At 30.1% G+C, this 22,216-nt stretch overlaps 1 protein-coding gene across 3 annotated transcripts in view; it reads left to right on the forward strand.

Annotated features, from left to right (window-relative positions):
* Positions 1 to 344: 344 nt before the first annotated feature.
* The window catches only part of LOC111040063 (tyrosine-protein kinase Fer), a 35,154-nt gene continuing 13,282 nt past the window's right edge, over positions 345 to 22,216 (forward strand). For all 3 annotated transcript variants that reach the window (XM_022323794.1, XM_022323785.1, XM_022323804.1), the window contains exon 1: positions 345 to 1,196. In XM_022323794.1, the coding sequence (XP_022179486.1) occupies positions 774 to 1,196 (423 nt within the window). In that variant the 5' untranslated portion in view covers positions 345 to 773. The remainder of the gene's footprint in view (positions 1,197 to 22,216) is intronic.

A 22,216-nucleotide genomic window follows, 5' to 3' on the forward strand; every position in this document is an offset into this window, starting at 1 on the left:
ATACCTATAATACCTACATGCAGCGATCGCAAAAAATCGGGTCGTGTGCACGGACGTCGCATAAATCGTGGACGAGGGAGAAAAAAATAAATTACGATAATAACGCGGACACGAAATCGACAACAAAGAGGAAACAAAAACGAGCGTTTAGGTGCAGATTTCAGACGCCTTCTTCAGACGTCGAAAACACGTTCGTCCGCCTCCTCCGCGGTCCACACACCGCGCAGGCGGCTGCGGCGGCGGTCTCGGCGATCACGTTGGCAGCACTGGCGGCGGCATACAATCCGCGCCGTGTTTATTTTCGTTGCTGCTCCGTGCTCGGTCCTCAACGACGGTCGACGACACACTCGTTAATTCCGCGTCGACCAGCGGCGGGCAGTCAGCAGTCGGCACTCGGCAGTAGGTACAGTTGGGTTTGGGTCTTGTGCGGCACATTGCTCGTGTGGGTCGTCCGCTGTTCTCTGGTGTGCGTTGTTCGTTTCGCGTATAAATACATGATAATAATAAAAAAATATACACCCGCGTATATAGATGTAATAATATTATTTTGTACATTGTCGTGACGATATTAATCGCGTTACATTATTAACGTCTCGTTTTCTTGGCACGGTCGCCCGAAAAATACGTTCATACACCTACCTAATTATTGTTACAAAAGTTGTAAAACGTTAATATACTATAATAACCGCCAGTCGGCGTCGGTGACGGCCGGTGGAGAAGGAAACGATGACGTGACTTGCCGGAGGACAGTGGCCTGCACACGTAGGGCCGATATGGGGTACACCGGCGGTAACGCGACGGCCCAGGGCAAACCCGAGTACGAGGCCCTGGTGGGCCGGCAGGAGGCCGAGATCCGCATGCTGGAGGTGATGCGCCGGTGCGTGACCAGCAAGCTCAAGTGCGACCGCGAGTACGCCGCATCATTGAGCGCTGTGTGTGCGCTCGGCTTCAAGTGCGGCGGCGGCTCTGGCGCGGGCGGTGGTGCTGTTGACGCTGCGCCCGGCAGCAGCCTGATGGCCGGTGCCTGGAAGCGGCTGCTGGACGAGCTGGACGCGGCCAGTCGGGCCATACGATCAGTGTGCGACAGGATCGAGAAGAACACGCTGGACCGGATCGCGGGCATTTGCGCTGAAAAGCGGAAGGCGAAAAAAGCTTACCAGGACGAGTACAACAGGATATCACTGCAATACAACAACGTGAGTGTTTGTTCCGCGCCAGTTTACAATTTACAATTATTTACAATAAGCACAAGTGATGTGGGTTGTATGAAGCAAAATAAAATAAATTAAGCTTAAAGCTAATATTATAGAGACGGGGAGACTTGATTCAAGGGACTTCGGATTGTATTGTTCTTTATAGTAATCAGGACTCAGGATTATGTAAATGATTTACGACCTTCATTTGCATTTGCATAAGAATGGGGTTCTGACGAATTTTCAGTGGTAGGCTGTTTAGGATTCTTGGTGGAGTTGGATGGCGGTGGTCATTTATGTTTTTGATTTAAGATATTTTTGGTCCATGCAAGTCAGTTGCTTGTACATAATAAATCCTTTGTAGTTGACAGGTTATGGTCCTTTACTTCAGAGAGCACATTATGTTGGGAGATATAGCGATTTTGTGCAGGAGATCGATTTGTGATTATCCTCACATTTGACACACATTACATACCTGATACCTAATATAATATCTACTGAAAGTTTTATTGAAAAAGTTAGCCTTGTATAATAGTCATTCGCTGAATTTCAATTTAAGACTATAATGTTTTTATATCATCCTTCAAGTATAAGACGTCGATGTCTCTGATTGGGTGGTGGTAATTTAAGTTATTTTTTAAGATCAATAAATATTTATTATCGTTATGAGATTGAATAATGAGAATTGCTGAGTAAAGTAAAATTAAAAGCATTTAGAAGATTTCCGTAGGTTGGTTCTAAACACAATACATGTTCAAATGTTGAAACTTTTCTCAATGGCGCGATGAAAGATATGAAACGGAAGAATATCATGAATCGTATTATTGATTACTAGGGCTTAGAGCTTTTGTTGTAGAATACTATATTATGGAGTATAGGTGAGGGTGAGATATAAATTGGTGGAGTCAAATGTAAAGTTTGACTTAGTCAGTATACCTATACTTAACAAATTTAAGTATTTTTTTACAATCATTTTTATAACACGTATAGGTACATATCGTTTCCCCTGTACAATTTTAGTTCAATTTTTTAGTGCATTTTTCGGTTATTTTAATTGCTGCGCTCTCTGCTTCACCCATTTCGAACAAAAAATGTACCTAATGAGACCTCATTCTGAGCAGGGCATGTCGAAAATTGAACATTATTGAAATGACCGATATGAGTCGTTCGTCGGTTATATAGCACCGCAGCACACACCACCGTACACTAATGTAGTACATTTTAATAATAGCATAAATTGTGTCGTACAAGGATTTATTCCGACCACCGCGGAAACCGAGAACGGCAGCATCGATCAGCGATTATGGAATAGGGAACATTCTCTTTCTGCCCGTACAGTATATTGACGTACGCGGAATTATTATTATTATGTAGCACGATAAATTATGTATGCGAATAAATAATATAATATATTGTTGTAATCATAATAATAATACCGAGAATAATACTAGATCGGTGTACTATAATGCGATGGAAAAACCTGTGGAAAAACCAGTGCGCCTAACCGCGGTCCTTGCCGACGACGACGTAATATCGTTTTAATATTGTTCCAATTGGCCAGTCTCGAGGACGACGGGCGCGCGCGATCGAGATCCTGTTAAATATTCAGTAGGCACTCCGGCAGTTGGGTGGTGGGTGGGCGGGATCGATGACGGGTTGTATAGGTATTCTATAATATACGTATTCTTTCGATTTGATTCGATAAACGTTTCGCGTCGAACGCGGTTTTTGTCTAATTAGATGCCTAACCTACCTGTACTTTTTTTCGTGCGGTCCACCAAACGTGTTTTTCCTCTCAGGCCTGCGACGACGTGTTTTCGCCTCCATAAGTGCGAGCACGCGATGATTTTCCTAGGAAACCGCGGTGGCGACGAAAATCGCCGCCCGGTGTAAATGACCCTAATATTATAGTGTATTAATAATATTATAATATTATGCGATTAAAAAATGTTATTGAGTCGTGTAGGTGTTGTAACACACTCGACTATTTATTATAAACTGTATTACGTTGACATTACATTACACACCTTAAAAAAGTTACTCAAAGGCGCACCTTTCATCAGAATGTGACAATATTCGCCCTTCTTGGTTGTATTGTGATATGACCTTATAAAATGGCCCCAGGAAGATAATTTTTAACCGATGACGTTTTTTTTATTGTCTGACATTTTATTTTTACCGTTGGGAAATTCAAATGACGTCTCATTAAGTATACGACAGGTATATACGTAGGTATACATAAATATATCTATTGGTATTTATAGTCCCAGTGCGTCAAACTCTGTTTTTACTGTATACATGTAGGTACTAACATTTATGTAGTTATGAATTATTCAGGAAAATAGTTCGATGGTCGTATAGATAGGCTCTGTAATAGTGATCCCTGTAAAAATTAAAACTTTATAGTGAGAGTGATCGGGTCAAAGCAAATGCATGAATTCGGGGTCATTGAACTGGAAATGTGATCGTAAACATATACGATGAAAACGAATATAATATGTTTAAATCAATGTTAGGTATATACTCGTAGGTATAAAGTATTTAATTCATACTTCATAGCCGATCTGATATATTTTAACGGTATATTTGTCCTCGGTATTTGTATATTATGATGCAATATTGTTGCGCCCACACCGCTTACCAAGTAGTCACGGATGCTCAGAATGGCGGTGGGTGGGTTCTGTTAACTGACAAAGTAAATAGGTACACCCTGCTAGTCCCTTAGCAACCCTATCCAAATTATGGTCTCAAGTTATAAACGACTCTACAAATCTACAAATTAGGCATTTGTTAAATTATTATCTTTTAAGTGGTAGGTGGTCAAAATTATCTACTGCACGCGTTTAGTAGAACATCAGTTAGGCATGATAATGGCGTTGCATGTACTTATACAAATTTGAGGCTCACATTTTCACCATCATTTTAACGAATCTGCCAATTTGAAATACGTGCCAATTTTTTATTTTGAAAGATCAATGTAGGTACATACTTGGATGATACCATAGGGTGAGTAGTTCACAACACCTCTATAGTAAAATAGGTATTTCACTTTTTATGCGTTTTCTTAACAGTACCATATAATTAAGAACACTGATGAATTGCAAATAGATATACATAACGTTATCACGTTATAATAATGCAGCTCACAAATGCATATTGCATATATATTATTTAATTTTTTATACACACCACGACGAGCTCGATGTGTTTACCATGATAGGACACTATGTATATACTAGACGAGACCCACAATACGTCACGTTCGTTCGACCGTATACGTACATATCGACTGTACACATATATAGACGTTCAATTTTCGTATAGTTACATATTATTAAATTAAACTTACACGTGTGGTTGTACTTACAGTTTCTAAATGAAATGCTATAAATATAAAATATCAACGAAATTCCAATGCGAGGTCTGCCCGCGAAAACCGGTGCACGTAATTCGAAGAGAAGAAAAACGCCAAACACGCCGCCCACGGGGTCATTTGTCGAGTTCCCCGCCGAATTTGAAACCACTGACCCACTTGCCTAGTTTACATTGTTCCTCCCGCGCACAAAAATCCAAAAATCGGTTTACCCAAAATACGAATTCTGTAGAACTGTTCTAGTTGACGTTTGGTCGTCGGGGAGACTTGTGTATATGTGCATTAGCACCGGAAGATTATGACGGATGAATCACAATGTTGTTATTATATTCTACACAATATACAAATACCTATATTAAATGATCCTTGTATGTTATGTTCAAACGTGTGAATTGTTTTTGTCGGGTGTAACTGGTTCGATACGCTTATAGACGGTAAACCCGCCGGCAAGAAAACGACGACCGCTCCTATTATCGCTGACGGTCGGAGTTCGAAATGCAATAACTGCAGCAGAATATTGCTCGCTAATCGGAAACTGTATTATACGTACACACGAAGATTTCTCGCCGGACATCCGTATCCTGTCCCCACCATCACACAGCTCGAGTGTTATTACATAAGTTCCGTGCAGATTTATTTGTTTTTCTTTTCATTTGGCGTGACCTTGATCCGCGCATACCATTACCGCGGTTTCGGCCTATTTGAATGTGACTGGTTGGTATAGACTATAGACCGGGTTATCATCGAGATATTCTACACCTCGTTGTGACCTGATGAAAGTGCTTTCTCGTGCCACTGTTGATTTATTCGTCGCAGATGCCAACGTCCTTCTCGTCATAATATGTATATCAGTAAAGAATTATGATTCCAAGGAAGTCATTGTGAAGCATTATATGATATATATTTTAGACAAAAGTTCGTCAATAATTTATTGTATGCTTAAAAATTAGTATTTATAATATGCAACATTATAATATAAATATATTTTTAATACTTTTGCTACCTATGCACATTCATAACTTAAATTAACATTGTTGAATAATGGTCTAAAAATAATATATTTTATGGTTTTAAAATGCTGAATTTTTTATTGATAAATGATAGTTAATATTTTCGTTATGATAGATAACTACCCGGATACTTTATAAACAACTATAAGCATACATAATGGATAAACGATAAGACTTAATGATATATTTTGGTGAATACATGTCAATCTTGATGAGTAGATAGGTAAAATAATATGTTATTCGATTCTATGATTCAAATTGTTTTATATTATCATTTGGAAAAAATAGTATAGTAAATAATTTCGAGTTTTCGACAAATTTCACTTTTTATGTAATTCAGCTATAACCCACTTCGATTTTCCGACATCGATTATCAAAATGTAAAATTTACCAACGGAATTTCTTTTTCTGTTAGACTGCCGATTAAGTGGTTGTAACCGACGATATTTTATTTGCACTGCGGATGAGTACTGCAGGTCTGCAGGCCGTTGACCTTCCGTCGTTATTGCAGTGAACTTGATTGGCCGACAGTAAAAAAATACTAATAACTTATAATAATACAAAATCAAAGGGTTGGAGGGGGCAACATTAATTATTTTAAGGTTTGTCGCGGCGTAGAAATCAAAAATATAAATACGTCATAAACTCATAACACTTTCGTAATTTAATAAGTCTATATATGGTTTTAGTAGTTTTATAACTTTAGTGAGTAGAGTGAACACAACGCATTTTAGTAACCACTAGCTGTCGGTAACACCGGTATTATTCGAATTGCCCCGATCCCCTATAATTTATTGGCGTTGACGAGTAAACCAATGGTTTATCGTGTGTTTATATGTAATAATATCGGGTTCGGGTTTAATACCAATGTAAGTCACTTGCACTGAATTAAAATTGGATAATTTCGTAGTTTTTTTTTGTAAACGTTTGAAGGTTCTTGACCCTAACTCTTCAGAAGAGAACGATGGTGACCTTCAGTGGTTATTGTTTATGAAAATATAATAAAAACAAATGTGTTGAAAATTGGTCCACACAAATACTATTTCAATATTAAATAACTGAGAGTTACTTCATATGTGTATTTAAAATTAAAATACTCAAACACCAACATTGTAATCTATTTTGATTGTTACTTTATTTTTGATCACATTTGAACCATGTTAACAGACTAGGTGGGGAATCCGTATTAAGCCGTAGGCTAACTAGAAACTATTCATTTTTAATATTTCAAATCTAGTCTACGATTAGATCAATTTATTTATGGATTAAAATATTTATGACTATTTGTATGAAGTTAACTTTATCATTTGTTGAAGTTGCTAATAATAATATATTGTGTCTTCGTCATGTATAAATGTCAAATGTTAATTTACTTAATTCATATATACCATGTCACATTGTGTTCAGCTCTCCCCCCCCCTCGAAAAAAAATACAGAATACAAATACACGAACTCAAATATAATGTTAAACTATAATATTATTTCACCTTAGAATAATTTAGTGAAAATAAATAATTGTTATCACGTATACAATTATTAATTCTATAATTTTGTATTACAAGTACACCTTCTCCTTATATTATATTCATTGATATATTTATGTACACTTTATGTTCAATATATTAGATAGCATACGGTTTCTAAATTAATTATTACCAAATACAATTAATATATGTAAGTGTCTGAATAAAAAAAATCACTTAAGTATTTTTTAAGAATAGAGTCAACCTTAAAAAATACGTTGTACCTAATAATTAGTATAAATTCAAAATATTTTTACTCAGTTAATTTTTTATATCTTATCATTTTGATTATATTTTCCGGTCAATAGAACTCTGTGCATGCATTCTGAAAGTTAAAGTAGGCACTAAGGTCTGTATTGAATATTGATTGATCGAAAAAGTTGGCTGCCGAAACTAGGTTTCCAAGGTTTCTCGAACACGTGTCAACTGCCTAGCTCATAGGCTCAATGAAGTTCTTAATGAAAAATATAATAATATTTCCCTTGATACTTTCAGTTTTAACCTTCTAAACACTCTTAAATAGTTTTCCTATGACCCTATAAAATCATTAACATGAATGAGGCTAGTTTAAAATGGACTAGTCAGGTTAAAGTAAAACATTAATTCAACCTTTCCAATACATTTAAAAATATCCGGGTGGGTTGCATAAACAATGGCTAAACATCGAGCTCAACATATTTTAATGAATTAACAGTGAGTTAATAGTCCCTTAAACATGATTTATAGTGCCCCATGATCAGTCTTTTAAATTCTAGTGAATCATTAAATTAATACATTTTTATGCAACTTGACATAATTTGACGTGAAAACGATTTTCACATAAATCTTGTCCAAAGATTTTATTGTTTTGTACTGAATACCAATGAAAAGTGATTTGAAGCCTTGAATGTTTTCCGTATAATTTAGTTTACAAGTAGAACATAGAAGTCTGCATTGAAGACCGGAATCGGTCAATTATACCGCTTATTAGAAAAAAAGTTGCAAGGTGGTCCTATATAATAGTTTTTCATAGTATGTAGAAATTCTACACTTGGAATAAACGCTTAAAGTTAATAGTTTTGCTCCAGGCTGTAGAAGATTTCAAACGACCAATTCTAAGACCATAATTTAATTTGTTTTATCAATAGATAAATAGTGGATCTTTTAAAATTTTAAGAGTTCCCACTTTTGTAATAATTGACTTTATTTGAAATACGTATCATGTCAATTTTTGATTCCCGTATATTTTTGATTTCCATTCCATTTATTATCGGTGTTAGGTAAATGTACTCATATAATAAATAATAATATTATAGGTACCTACTTACCTACATCTTATACTCCATCTGTTGAAACGGATGAGGGATACCATAATTTGTTTGAATTATTTCCTTAGACACTGACTTTACGGCATCGTACCTCTAATATTGTAATGTACATGTTTAAATTGATCTCTTGTCTTGACTCTCGTTAGTCTCGTCACACATTCACCTTAATATTCTCGTCAGATATTCTTTGTACATGGTTCCTAATTACCGTCTATTCCAGGTAGGCATAATATATTTTTTCTTCAAATACCTTTCACTAATTCCGTAATAACCTCCCTTTAAAAAATCTTTCAACTTTTTTTCTAACTTTTTGTTTATTACTGAGCCGCACTAATGAGAAACTTTGTTTTATTTTTCTGAAACATTTATAGTCATTAATTTATTTAATCAGTCGAAATTTATCACTATTATGTTTTAAACTATAATAAATGTCTTGTTTAATATGTATAGGTCTATGATTTAGTACATTAGCAGTTAATTAATACATTTATACTTTTAGATTATAATTACTCACAAATTACAATATCGTTTATGTGTGAAAATCATTTTAGGTAATATCAATTTTAATTTATTTAATTTGGTTAGGCAATAAATGTTATTAAATGTCATGTGTAATAACTATTGGTTATATTTCATTTTCACCTCATAAATTACATTATAGAAACATTAAAAACCAGGAAGTTGGCATGTATTTTCCGACTTGTTGAAAATAAAAGTGATTAATTACTTACATAATTATCATATACTTATGTATTTTTATAAAACTAAACAATGCATGGTATAATATTTAATACTGATTCGTATTTTGTATAATATTAATGATTCATATATTTTCCTATTATGATTTAAATTGATATGATTTAATATTATTTATGGTATTTGATATTACTTAATATTAAGTAAAGCCTAAATAAAACAGTCAACTTATAATATTTTTCAAACTTATCAATATTGCATTGTTTTGTTTTGTTAATTAATTATTTTATATTTAGGTTTAGCCTTGTAGATACGGGTTTTATTTCTCATTAGGTGTATGTGTTACGGGCAAAAGTCGAAATTGGGCAAACCTCAGAAATGCCCGGGCAAAACGTGAACTGCCCACAACCCTTGGGAAAAATGTCATTTTTCGGCTTTTGACCGGACAAACCTAGTTATGACCAACCTCAAATTTGGGAAAAACCGTATACTGACTTTTATCGTAAAGGTAAAACAGTAGTGTCTTAAATACGTTCGCTAATATTTAATACGAATAGTGATTTTTATTATGATTATAAATGACCAAAAAAATCTTATTAATTCATCGAAAATCAATTCCCACCTCTAACAGTCTTAACGACAGTGCAATTTCTAGGCCTTATGTTGATAGACAAAAAGTCGATACAAATAATGTGTTAGCTGTTATATTGGTATTGCTGACAATGGATTCTATAAATTAGGAACCAAAACTGGAATTTTGTCATCTCTAGGTTAGGCTAGAAACCAAATATTTCAGTGCAAGGAACATTTAATTACTTGCGTTGATGTACCGAAAATCGAAATACTATCGAGGACTGCTAGAGTTCAAAATTCATTAAATAGAGGACAAAGATTAATTTTTTGTTCTTCCAAAACTAAGTGCACTACGAGAAGATGCTAATGTAAACAACAAAATATTTTGTGTATTACTAAATGCCATGAGTCTAATCACTCTAATATGTGTAGCAACAAATAAACAAAAATATTATTTTTTCATTATTATTTATGTGTATTCAATTATATTTTTACAGTATTTTATGATTATTATTTATTTATATTTAATATTAGTGAAGTTATTTAAGACCCTACGGTTTTGTCCAAATGAGGTTGGTCATAACTAGGTTCGCTCGGGCAAAAGCCAAAATAAGACATTTCGCCCAAGGATTGTGGGCAGTTCGCGTTTTGCCCCGGGCACTTCTGAGATTTGCCCGATTTTGACTTTTGCCCGTAACATATGTACTAGGTATAGATTTTATATTTTTCATAATATTAAATAATAAACCTATATTCATCGTATACTATTGAATGCTATCGTATGATTATTTGTAGATTGATTTTCAACAGTGCAAAATTAATATTTAAATTATTTGTATGTTTCTTATATGGTTGACTACATTTTTGATTAGATGTTGCGTATAAACGGTAAACTCATATTATTAGGGTCATTGATTTAGAATACAATTATCTCCGAATTTATTAATTATATATAAACATTTAATTACTGAAATCTGTAATGCTGAGCAATGGAGTTGATTGGAAAAATTAAATTATATTATTATTCATAACAGTTGCTCTATCGTGTATGTTTATTCTCCCTTTCCAATAAAAGAGTAATAATAATATTATTATTGCCATCAAATATTCGTAACTGTTGAGGTCAAAACATGAGTAAGGTTCACAACCACACCTGGCACCTCCCGAGTTCTGATGTATATTATGCACCGTACACAAAAATAATAATTGTTTTTTAAGTGTTTATAGTCACGGTAATATTGTTAAAGAGTAACGACGAATGATTAATTTAATTTTAGGTATACTTACTTGATTTGTACAGATTATTTTACAGAGCATATATATATATTAATCTTTCAAATATTATTTTTAAACGTTATAATTTATTAATTGATAATGTTCAATGTTATATTAATAAATGTTAATATTATATTATGGCATAAAACTACGTATATTTTAATAGTTTATTGGTATTCGTTTATGTTGTATTCAATATTTTGTATTCTGTGAGGTTAGTTATGGTTGGTGTTACTACCAATTGTTATATAGATTTAAAAATGCTCTTAAAATCTTTCAAAATTATAATCCTGGGGATGATATTCCTACATTTAAATTTGATAATAGTGTAAAATGATTTCTTCTGTACGTAAAATTCGGTATAATAGTATATATCATGTATTATTATTATAGGGTTCAGAAACCCTGCAGGACGGAGTCATCAAATACGAGAATGATGTACGCCCCCTTTAGGGCTATTTACTCTAACTTATGAAGTTATATATGACGTACTTCTGCTGAAAATTTAAAATTATTATTATATAGTCTGTTATTAAGGAGTATCTGTATGCAGAGGTTTCACTGTATTATACATTTATACCTAGGTATAGTATACATATTATTATTATTTTAAAATACATGTCAATATTCATAAACTATAATTGTTGAAACGGTAGTAGAATTTAATAATTACATAGACTCCCTGGAGTGATTGTTATAGAAGTTTATATATGCAAGCAAAGTCATGACTATAGTATGTACCTATAGTAGATTTCTGTTTATGAAATCAAACTAAAATCTTAGTGGTCTTTAACCTGAGCTCTCTATGTAAAAGTTGTCCCAATTCAGTTATTTTTTAATTTGATTTAAAGTAACGATTTATTTTGAGTTTGCATAATCATCAATCATATGTCTTAAATTAAACGGTTTTGCTTTTGTATTTAACATGTATTTTCTTCAAGCATTATTTATTTTTAGATAGATCTAAAACAATATAATATCCAAATCCTTATACGTGCTAAATTATACCTACTTATTATTTATAATGGTTGATTATTGACGTATTACTAATTATTTATTAATTATAATCCTAATAATTATTTTGTTTGTAAAATTTACTTTTGTGTTATTTAGTTTCAACGTATATATTATTCTTAAATATTATGTGTTTTGATTTAAAAACTTTTCCCAATTTTTTAAAAGTTAAGAACATATATTGGCTATATATTTTACTTACATTGAAAACAATACTGGTAGGAATATGGTATATTTTATTAGTATAGTAATTATAGCACTGCAATCATTTTCATTTAAGATATAAGTGAATTTTAAAATTTTAAGCGGTTTAATTTGAATTGAAATTACGAAAATTAAAAGTGTGCACATTTTGTGTACATCTAAATATATTATCTCTTAGTATGGATAAACGAAAAAGATATAGACAATTAAATATTACTTCCTATAAATATAAGCCTTCAATTTTTTTAGAAGTTAAGTCGTAAGTGTATATACTTCTAGAACAGGAATCTCCTAACTGTGGTCCACGGGCCACATCTGGCCCACTTACTACAGCATTGAATAATCCTAAACAGATCTACTCATTATTATCTGATTTATTTTCTTATTGAGAAGTATTCTTAATGAAGTATAAGATGATTAGGAACATATTTTAGTTCTACATTAAATATTAAATATAACTACGGTACGTTTTTATTTAGGTTGGGGGAAAATATACTTACCTGGACACTTGGTACAGTGGTAGTATGGTATCTACTAAATTTTTTTTAAATTCTATAGTATGCCATCTGCTTCAACTAGAACAAGTAGCTTAAGTAACAAAAATAATAAATAATGACAGAAAAAATACAGAGAGAAAAGTCCTCCCAGCGAATGTACTTTAATTCTACCTACTAAATTTAAACTACTTTTATACTTATCCAAACAACAACGTACCATAACAACCGTTAAAAACGATCACTTATTAGTTATTTATTATGTTTATATTTAATTGAATTTTGATAAACTTCTAGGTGTAAATATAATTATAATACATATATACATATTTTTACCTTGCAATGAGTTTTTAAATTGTATATTACGTTCGAGTAAAATTCGTTAAGTATTATATTATGAGAATAAGATTATGTATATTTTTATTTATTGTCGGTTATAAATTATAATTTACTCGATTTTTTTTAATAATTAAATTAAAAATTCTGTACTCAACATTTAATCTTTCTACATGGATGTTCGGAAATAATAATTGGTTTGTTTCCTTGTGTCAAAATTGCATCACTTGTGTAGTTGTGTATGTATATTTTTGCCAAACTTCCAAACAATGTATTGGCTTGGCGCATCACGCAAGTGACAAGAGTTTCAGTTTACATTTACCTATTTTTATTCAATGACCTAAATTATTGACAAACAAAATTTAGCCTAAACGAGTCCATTCATAAAATGATTCATTAATTTGTATTTAACACTTTAGCTTACCTATACATTTATTATATTGTTTGTGTTTTTTTATAAATATTAAATAAGCAGTTATTTAGGATTAGGAACATATTATACGGATGTGCATTTAATTTACTTCAACTCATTTGACTTTTAAATATCGTATTTTTGTGTTATAATAATATAGTAAGTTATTTCCTTGTATGTTTGCTGTTGAAAGTCTATTAATAATTTTTACTAATTGGACATTTTGTCTTCAAATATTTCAATGTTTGGTGTTTAATATAAATGATACTATTTTATAATATTGTAGCAGTTCTAAACATTTAATGTACATAATATTAACAACAAAATAATATACGAATATACCATGTATCTACATTTATGTATCTGAAATTAATATTGATTATTGGTGGTAAAATATGTATGAAATTGTGATGTCAAAAAACTTAGTTTCATAGATCAGGTCGAAATAACTTAAATATTCATACTAGAAAACTATTTGATTTTTTGGCATTAAACAGCTCGTGAACACGAGTCAACTTTTGGACAATTTTCAAAAATAAAGAATTAATATTTGTCCATACATTGTAATATGGTTGGTAAGTTAAGAACCCGTGGGATAAGTATCAAAAGATTTTTAATTTAACTTCAGGTCTATAAAATTGTATATATTTTACTGTTGTATAAACTCTTTTTATTTATTTTAGATTTAAGTAGGTAAGTGTAATTATTGATTATGTATTTATTTGATTGCAGATACTGGAACATTTATCTATTATATCTATATAATAATGGTATTTTAAGTTAAAATATTACGAAAGCGATGTTTTATAAAAATTTATATAATAATATGTTTATTGAAAGATTAATGCAACTTTCATAAGTTGAGAATATTCGTATGACTCATGTGATAGGTCAGGATTGAGTTTAGAAATAAGTTTTGTTTTGTTATATAGATTGATCTATAAGTAATTTATTTGATACATATTTGACTAGTTAGTGAGTATTTGAAATATTGTAAAAATCTATTTCAAATACAATATTATTCATAAGCTGTGGGCTTATAACGAATTCTTCAATCACTCCGTTTAAGGTAATACTCATTATTTGTATACAGCACAAACATCTTTTTTACATAATACAGTTGACATTATTGTAAACCTACAAGTAAATGTATTATATATTACAATAACTGGTGGTCATTGGACAATGAAATCAGACACAATATGAATTAGTCCTGTTTTAAATGTTCAATTGTATGGGTACCAACATTTTTGTATTTTAAAAATATTTTAAAATTATTCCGATGGATCAAATATTTCTCTTACAATTTTTAAATGATTATTTTATTCGTGCTGTAATTGGTTTAGTTATATGTATTGTATTTATGTATTAAATTATTTAAACACTGGTATTAAAATCAAAACAAAATTATTCTTTAATTAATTAAAAGTTAAATCAAAATAAGTTTAAAAAAAATGTATTATTGGTTGTAGATGGAATAAACACGTAAATTATACTTTTACTTAAATGATTTGTAAAATATTTAAAATAATAGGTTATGCTTAAACAAATTGAAATTTGTACATAATTGCACGTAGGTGTAAAGTGTACCAGCTATTCTCTTGTTCACTTATCACGTTTTAGATAATTTTTTTTAATCAATTGTCTCTAAACACATCACTGAAGTGTAAAAAATAATGGTTTGAAATCACGATCAACAAGATGTAAATTCTTCAAACAAAAAAAAATTTATTCTAAACAAAAATAATTATGATTATTCATTTGTATTGTTTTAGAAAAGATTGTAATTTTTATTCTCAAAACTGACCTATTTTCGGATAGGTATTTTTATAATAGCCTTTACATTATTATAAACTGATAATATATGCTTTAGTATTATGATTTGTCTCATTAATAAATTGTAAAATAATCTTGGACTTAAGTCTTGAATAAAATGAATAGTGACGAATTCTGCATATATAGGTATTTTGAGTGTTTGTGTAGTAAGACGTATCCATGTATTAGTAAGATAATGAATGAGTCAATATTTAGATAAAAATGTAATTTATTATTTAGTGATATTATTTTTTTAGTTAGTTGCGAAATATTCTCAATATCCTACCTACACAACGCAATATGACACAAAATAGTGTCCCTGATCTTCAAAATGTAATAAATTATAATTTATAAAATCTAAAACGTAAATTGTTTAGTAGGTTAAGTCGTTGGTACATACATAAATTATTAAAGTATATAAAATATTAAAGCCATTGCAGAGCTATACTCCTTGAGACCATTCTTAGTAATAAACTTTGGTGATAAAAAATTGGCTACAGGACAATATTATTCCATACTTAGTTATTTAAACTTCATAAATACTAAATAGCCTATACATATTTTATCCTTGCTAAAATATTGTTGGAAAATCATCTTTATTTAGTCTGAGATAAAATTTAAATATGTCCTAGACGATTCTAAGTATATGAGTACATTAAATATGTAAACGAAGAAAAATTTTCTGAAGGTCCCAAAACAATAAGCAAAATAAACAATAGAGTAAAAACCTAATTTAATAATTGTAAAGTAGCGTTGTTTTTTTACCTATTCAACTTATTGTCGTAATATAACGTAGAATAGAAAATATAGTATATTGTAGTAAAATTATACAATTACAAAAATATTTATTTATAAGACAATTAACGTGGTATTACAATAATTTATTTTATATATTATTTTGTATTATTTCTCAATAATAAAATACCAACACAATTTGTATTATATTAAACCAATTAATTGCGTAATAATTACTGATAGGTAGTTAATAATAAACGTTTATTTATTGACTGTACAAAAATCATCAGATGGTATATTTTTCTTAAAACGATCATAAACATGGATATTAGCGACAACTTGATACCTATGAACATTTATACTTTTAATCAAAATTTTTTACCCCATGCTTATTCTATATTTATTTAACTATGATACAGGTATGTATATAAGTATTATATTATGGTCTTGAATAATTTGTACAATTTCCATTTAAAGCAATATAACCTATTTCAGCGTGTTATGTAAGCTAAACTCATGGTGTACGCTTATTTAACGCATTGTTGTGTCAGCGTTACGAATGTTTTAAAAGACATCGTGGGAGAAATTGCTTTTTGTCACTTTCTGAATTTCTCGGAATAGAACTGAAATTATTTTCCTATAAATCAAAAACCACTAAATATTATCATAGTCCATTCTTACTTCTTTTAAAGGATGCAATTTACTTGGGATGTGAGAATAGGTTTTCGAATATATTTGTTTCAAAAATAAGTGATTGACTGCAGCAGTATTGTAAAATATTTTTATATTGTTTGTATTAAAATACTTAATAATTTTTTTCGCTGATTTCGAATCTGAAATCTATTTTTTTATCGTCTCTTAAAATGTGGTTATACTGCGTGGAACATTCATATTGGGACAATTTTATGCATTTTATTGATTCATTTTTTTTTTATATTGTACATATTTACAAAAAAAATTTTTATTGATTAATCATAAATTAAACTCTTGATTATTACTTGTTATATATTTTATGCACTGAATTAAATTTAAATATGAAGTCAGTTTGTCTCTATTATGTTAAGTTTTCTTAAAACATCAGTTAGGTTTACAGGGTGTAGCAAATATAATATAATATTAAAGAGTGTAATATGGCATATGAGAAATTTATCCGCAGTCAATATTATTGCGACAACTTCTTAATTAAATTCCATGCGTAACAAATTAACCTTCGAATACATATTGAATTAAATTAAGTATTATCTTTATAATATCTATAATTAACTCCGGGAACTAAAAATGTAATTTGTAAACAACTAGTTGATTCATTAAAATTATTAGGTACTACCCTTCTGCATATTTTTTCATTAAGTTAGGTATAATTAAGCTGAATACAAATGGTCTGTAACAAATTCACAGTCTTATCTGACCAAAGCTCGCAAAGAAAAATTATTCGATGGAACCACAAATTTGCATTTTAGTGAAAGGTGAAATATTTCAAGAAAGTTTAACTTATATTTAAAAATGTTTGTTTTAAGAATAATATGCTATCAAAATGTTTTGGCAATACAAATTGTAGGTTTTTAAGAAAATTAACGATTTTTTGGAGTGTAATAGATATAGAAAGATAATATAAAAGTCGATGGGACGTTAGTTTAATGACTGTTCACTGTTAGTGATTACTGGAATAGGATGAAAAAGCTTTACAGACATGGAAATCAAGTTCAATTACCATCATGAGCCAACAAAAAAAAAAAAACTAAAAAATCTCTTAATAGAAAAAATGTTTAATTTTTTTGTATTTGCGATTTGTCTAAAAAAAGCAGAGTTTTGATGTGAATAATATTTGTATCTAATTAGTTTAATTTTAATTTTAAAATTTTAAAATATTTTGTAATATAATATTAGGTATATGTATAATGTATATTGTATATAATCATTATATTGTCCATATTTAAACTATACACCTTGTAGACCTTTTAAGTTGTGAAAAATACTTTACGTGATGGATATAAACTGACTTTTGTTCATCTCATCAAAATCTATTAAAATCAAATTGAAAAGGTAAGACCATAATAAAGTTGCATATATTATCAGTTAAATAAGCAACAGTAGAAATTACTTAATGCGTTTTCAAAGGGACTAGGTACGCAGTTTGATCGCATTAACCGATAAAGTATGCAAAATGATTCATAAAAAAACGTAAGAAATTTAGCTGGGAATTGAGAATTTGTGCGTATTAATCGATAAATGGTTGTTAGCCAATTATAAGCTAGAACTACTGAACTTCAAATGAAACAGACGGGTTTGAACCTTCCAATCCATGCATGAATCTGTTAATGTATATTCCACCACTATATAGTCTGAAATATAATATTATGATATGTATTTGTATACATTACAGTAAAATGTACACCCTGTAGCACTGTACAACATTAGTATACAAAATAGTAATCCATCAAGTATACAAGTAACTCAATTATAGGTATATACTTATGGGAGGAACTAAACATTATGCTTTAATAACTAAGATAGGTCTACTAATAGTACTAAGACTATTAATAAGAACCAAAGTAAAATTTTAAATTTACGTGGTATAATTTCATATTTATTTTTCCACCTTAATGTCATTTTAGTATACTGTAGTTTAGATTTTACAAAATGCAATCCAAATTCAATAGAAATACATAAATTACTAATCTAGAGTAATGTGCTGAACGTATAAGTACCTTTACTATAAATTTATTTTTAAATAACGTAACGCTACATGCAATACAGATACCTACACCTACTAATATTTTCAAGGCATTGTTCGTTTAATAAATCATATTGAAATTGTATATTATTGACCCCATTGGTTTTTATTTTAATTAAACAATGCTATAATTAATATTTTAATGTATAAATATAGTATAATAATAATAAGACTCGTACAAATATTAGTAACATATTGTTAAAACGTGAATTAGGTTATCTTAAAAGTGCCTATACACTATTAAGTAGTGTGTTAATATAATAAATAATAATATTAATCAAAATTATATAAAAATTATAGTTTCAAACTTTAATTTAGTGGGCAAGTACCTACCTATAAATGTATAATAAACATAAAATAATATTTTAATTATGTTAAAGATAGTATAGTAAATTCCACGTGCAGATTATGTGTGGATTACCCATAATCTTCCATGGAACTATGTACCTACAGTAGGTACTAAAAAAAATTGTTTATTCTCAATATATGTTTTTATGAAAAAATTAATGTAAATGTTATTTATATATAATATATTGTATGAATGTTTAAATAAAAAAACAGGGAGTACTTATTCAATTTTTTTATAATATAATAACAGCATTTTTATTTCAATTTATATTTTGCGAATTAATCGCAGAATTCGCATATTCGTGGTTGCCGTGCCACCCTATTCCGCAGATATCGAAAGTATAATTGTTATAGTTGTAGGTAAGTTGATACAAATTGGATAATTGCTGGATAATAATTACATTTTTTAAGAAACATTATTTATTTATAGGTTTTACCGAATTTACAAATTAAAACCATCAAAGATTATAAAAAACATTCTTGGTTGTATAGGTATATTACATATATACACACACACATTAGGTATATGTATATATAGGGTAGTATTGTACAATGATAATGCATTATTATTTACTAAATATGTATTAAAATAATGCCTATATATGTATAAGGGTATAAATGTATATAATACATTGATTAGATTGAGATATCAGATTAATGAACATTATAATGTTTAATGTATCAATGGTATAGCAAATTATACTTCAAAACCAGTCTATAAAGTTACAAAAAGTAAAAAAATTAAAACTTGTTTTACCTGTTTTAAATAATTATTATCTTTAACAAAGATTTTTAAATTTAAAAGTTAAACTAAAAAAATTTAAACTGTGTTTTAGATTACTTATTATAATAGTAGGTAGGTAGGTAATAGGTAAACTTGTTAGATATATAGGTACCTAAATTGAAAATTGATATTTATGGCAATTAGTTTTAACAATATATATAACCTAATAAATGAATACTTATTCATCGTATATTCGTGTATGACAAAATTTAAAAGACAAACTTGTGTAAAACCAATCGAGGAATTCGTTTAAAATGTCGATTGTTATGTAAATAATAACTGTATGTATGTAAATAACTGTGTCCGGTTTGGGTATTACTAATAATTAAGAAGTCAAGTAGAAGAGCTCAATTAATTATCACTTACCGATTTTTTGTTTTTTTTTTTGGTGGGGCGGGGGGGAGGACTTCCCCCAGAAATCAGTACCTACTTAGACAAATAATCTGTTTATTAATACGTGTCCCAGTAAATATATTAAGTTAAATAATTACAATAAATATCATATTTTTTTAATAAAATGGCAAATGACAATTTTATTCATTTAATAGTAATTTTAATTAATTCATATAAGTTTATATTTTTGTAAATTAAAATTATATCTACTAAATATGAAATAATATTTCATAACTTTTGATAACTATGAATATGTTAAGTTAATAATTGATGATAATAATTATGATACATAAAGATAACCATATATACAGAATACCCGATATTAGATTAAATGCTATTTTAAACGATGTTTGTGTATATAATTCATCAAATTGAATTTGAACATCTTATTCAATTAACTTAACTCTTATGAAACTCAAAATTAATAAGTAATATTATTTGTCAAACCATTAGTTATATTATGTTATACGTACCCATACTTCTCCCTTCTCAGTTAAAATAATTCGTATAGGATTGCTCTCAAAATATACGAAGACATATTACACACATAAAAATGTGTAGACGAACTCCCCCAATTGGAGTGCTCGCAAATAATGATAAATATTATGTTTTCTTATAACTCAATAAGAAGGTCGCATTAAAGAATGCAATGTGTTATGAATTATGATGTAAGGTCATCTTATATCGGCAATTCAATGTTTCGAATGTATTTTAATTAGACAATAAGGTTTTAATTATCAATTACCTATGAATTAACATTCCAATCGATGGTATCTTTAATTTATTGTATCGGGAAAAATAAAATGGTTCGAATCCACGATAATTGGATAAAAAATAAACTTCATGTTATCTAATGCACTTCTGCGCGTCAATAGGTTTTAATCGGTATACCTATAATTACGGATGTATAATTTTAAAGACTTGCAAAAATGCACAACTACATATTTTATTGCATTGACGAAACGATCGCGGTCGTCCTTGCTTAACGTATAAAACAAAAAAGTAAAACCTTCAACTTTCGGTGTAAGGGTTAAAACGTGTGAAAATCCCGTTAGCGCACCCGTTTTTTTTTTATTAATTTGCACAATATATAAATATATTGAGTATGGGTGCAACCGCCGTGGCGACTGACGAACAGAGCGCAAAACGCCGTTATCTAAAGATCACCACCTCGCGTCACACATCGTGGCATTTCGCTGGTGATTGGATTGCACAACGTATAGGAAAAAATATTGCATGTAAATAATATTATTATTATTTCACGCCGTTCGGTTTACTGTTCGTTTCGCTATTGTTTAATGTTAAAAACAAAATAAAAACAATAATAGTGATATAAATGTAATATTTTTATAAATATTGTAATAAATCGCATGGCAATGAATACAATAATTTACACACGTACCACCTAGTATACCTACTGGGCTACTATTGTATACGTGTGTCGAATGGCTGTGATTTGTTTTCGCTGTCTATTTGGGAAATGCGTCATAAGCCCATAATTCATAATATTTTACGGATTTCGGCGGCCAGTCTTCTCCGGTGCGTAAACACGAAATAATATATATAACGATAAGTGTGTATAAAAAAAATATGTAATTCCTCCTCTTCCTTCTCAGTTCTCATCATCGTATAATATCATCTCGCCGTTTATAATAATGTATAATAATATAATAACTACGCGTGTGTATACTATGTATATTATATATATGCAGTTTCACAGAGTATAGTCACCGCTGTACCGTCTTTTTTTCTCGTTCTTTGGAACAATGGGGACCGCGTCCAAACGAGGCGTGTGCGCCGCCGCCACTGCGTTCAAGGCCAGTGTTATATACCATATACACGTATTACATATACGTATATCGTCGTCGTCGTCGTGTGTATGTGTTTTTTCTTCTTCTTCGTGTTACCTATTCAGTGCTCAGTGTTCTTCTTCTTCTTCTTCTTCTTGTTCCTCCCAAAGGAGACGGGTCTGCCGGGAGGTCTATGTCGCATTCAGT

Source organism: Myzus persicae, unplaced genomic scaffold (assembly GCF_001856785.1).
Source record: "Myzus persicae strain clone G006 unplaced genomic scaffold, MPER_G0061.0, whole genome shotgun sequence".
Classification (NCBI taxonomy): Eukaryota; Metazoa; Arthropoda; class Insecta; order Hemiptera; family Aphididae; genus Myzus; species Myzus persicae.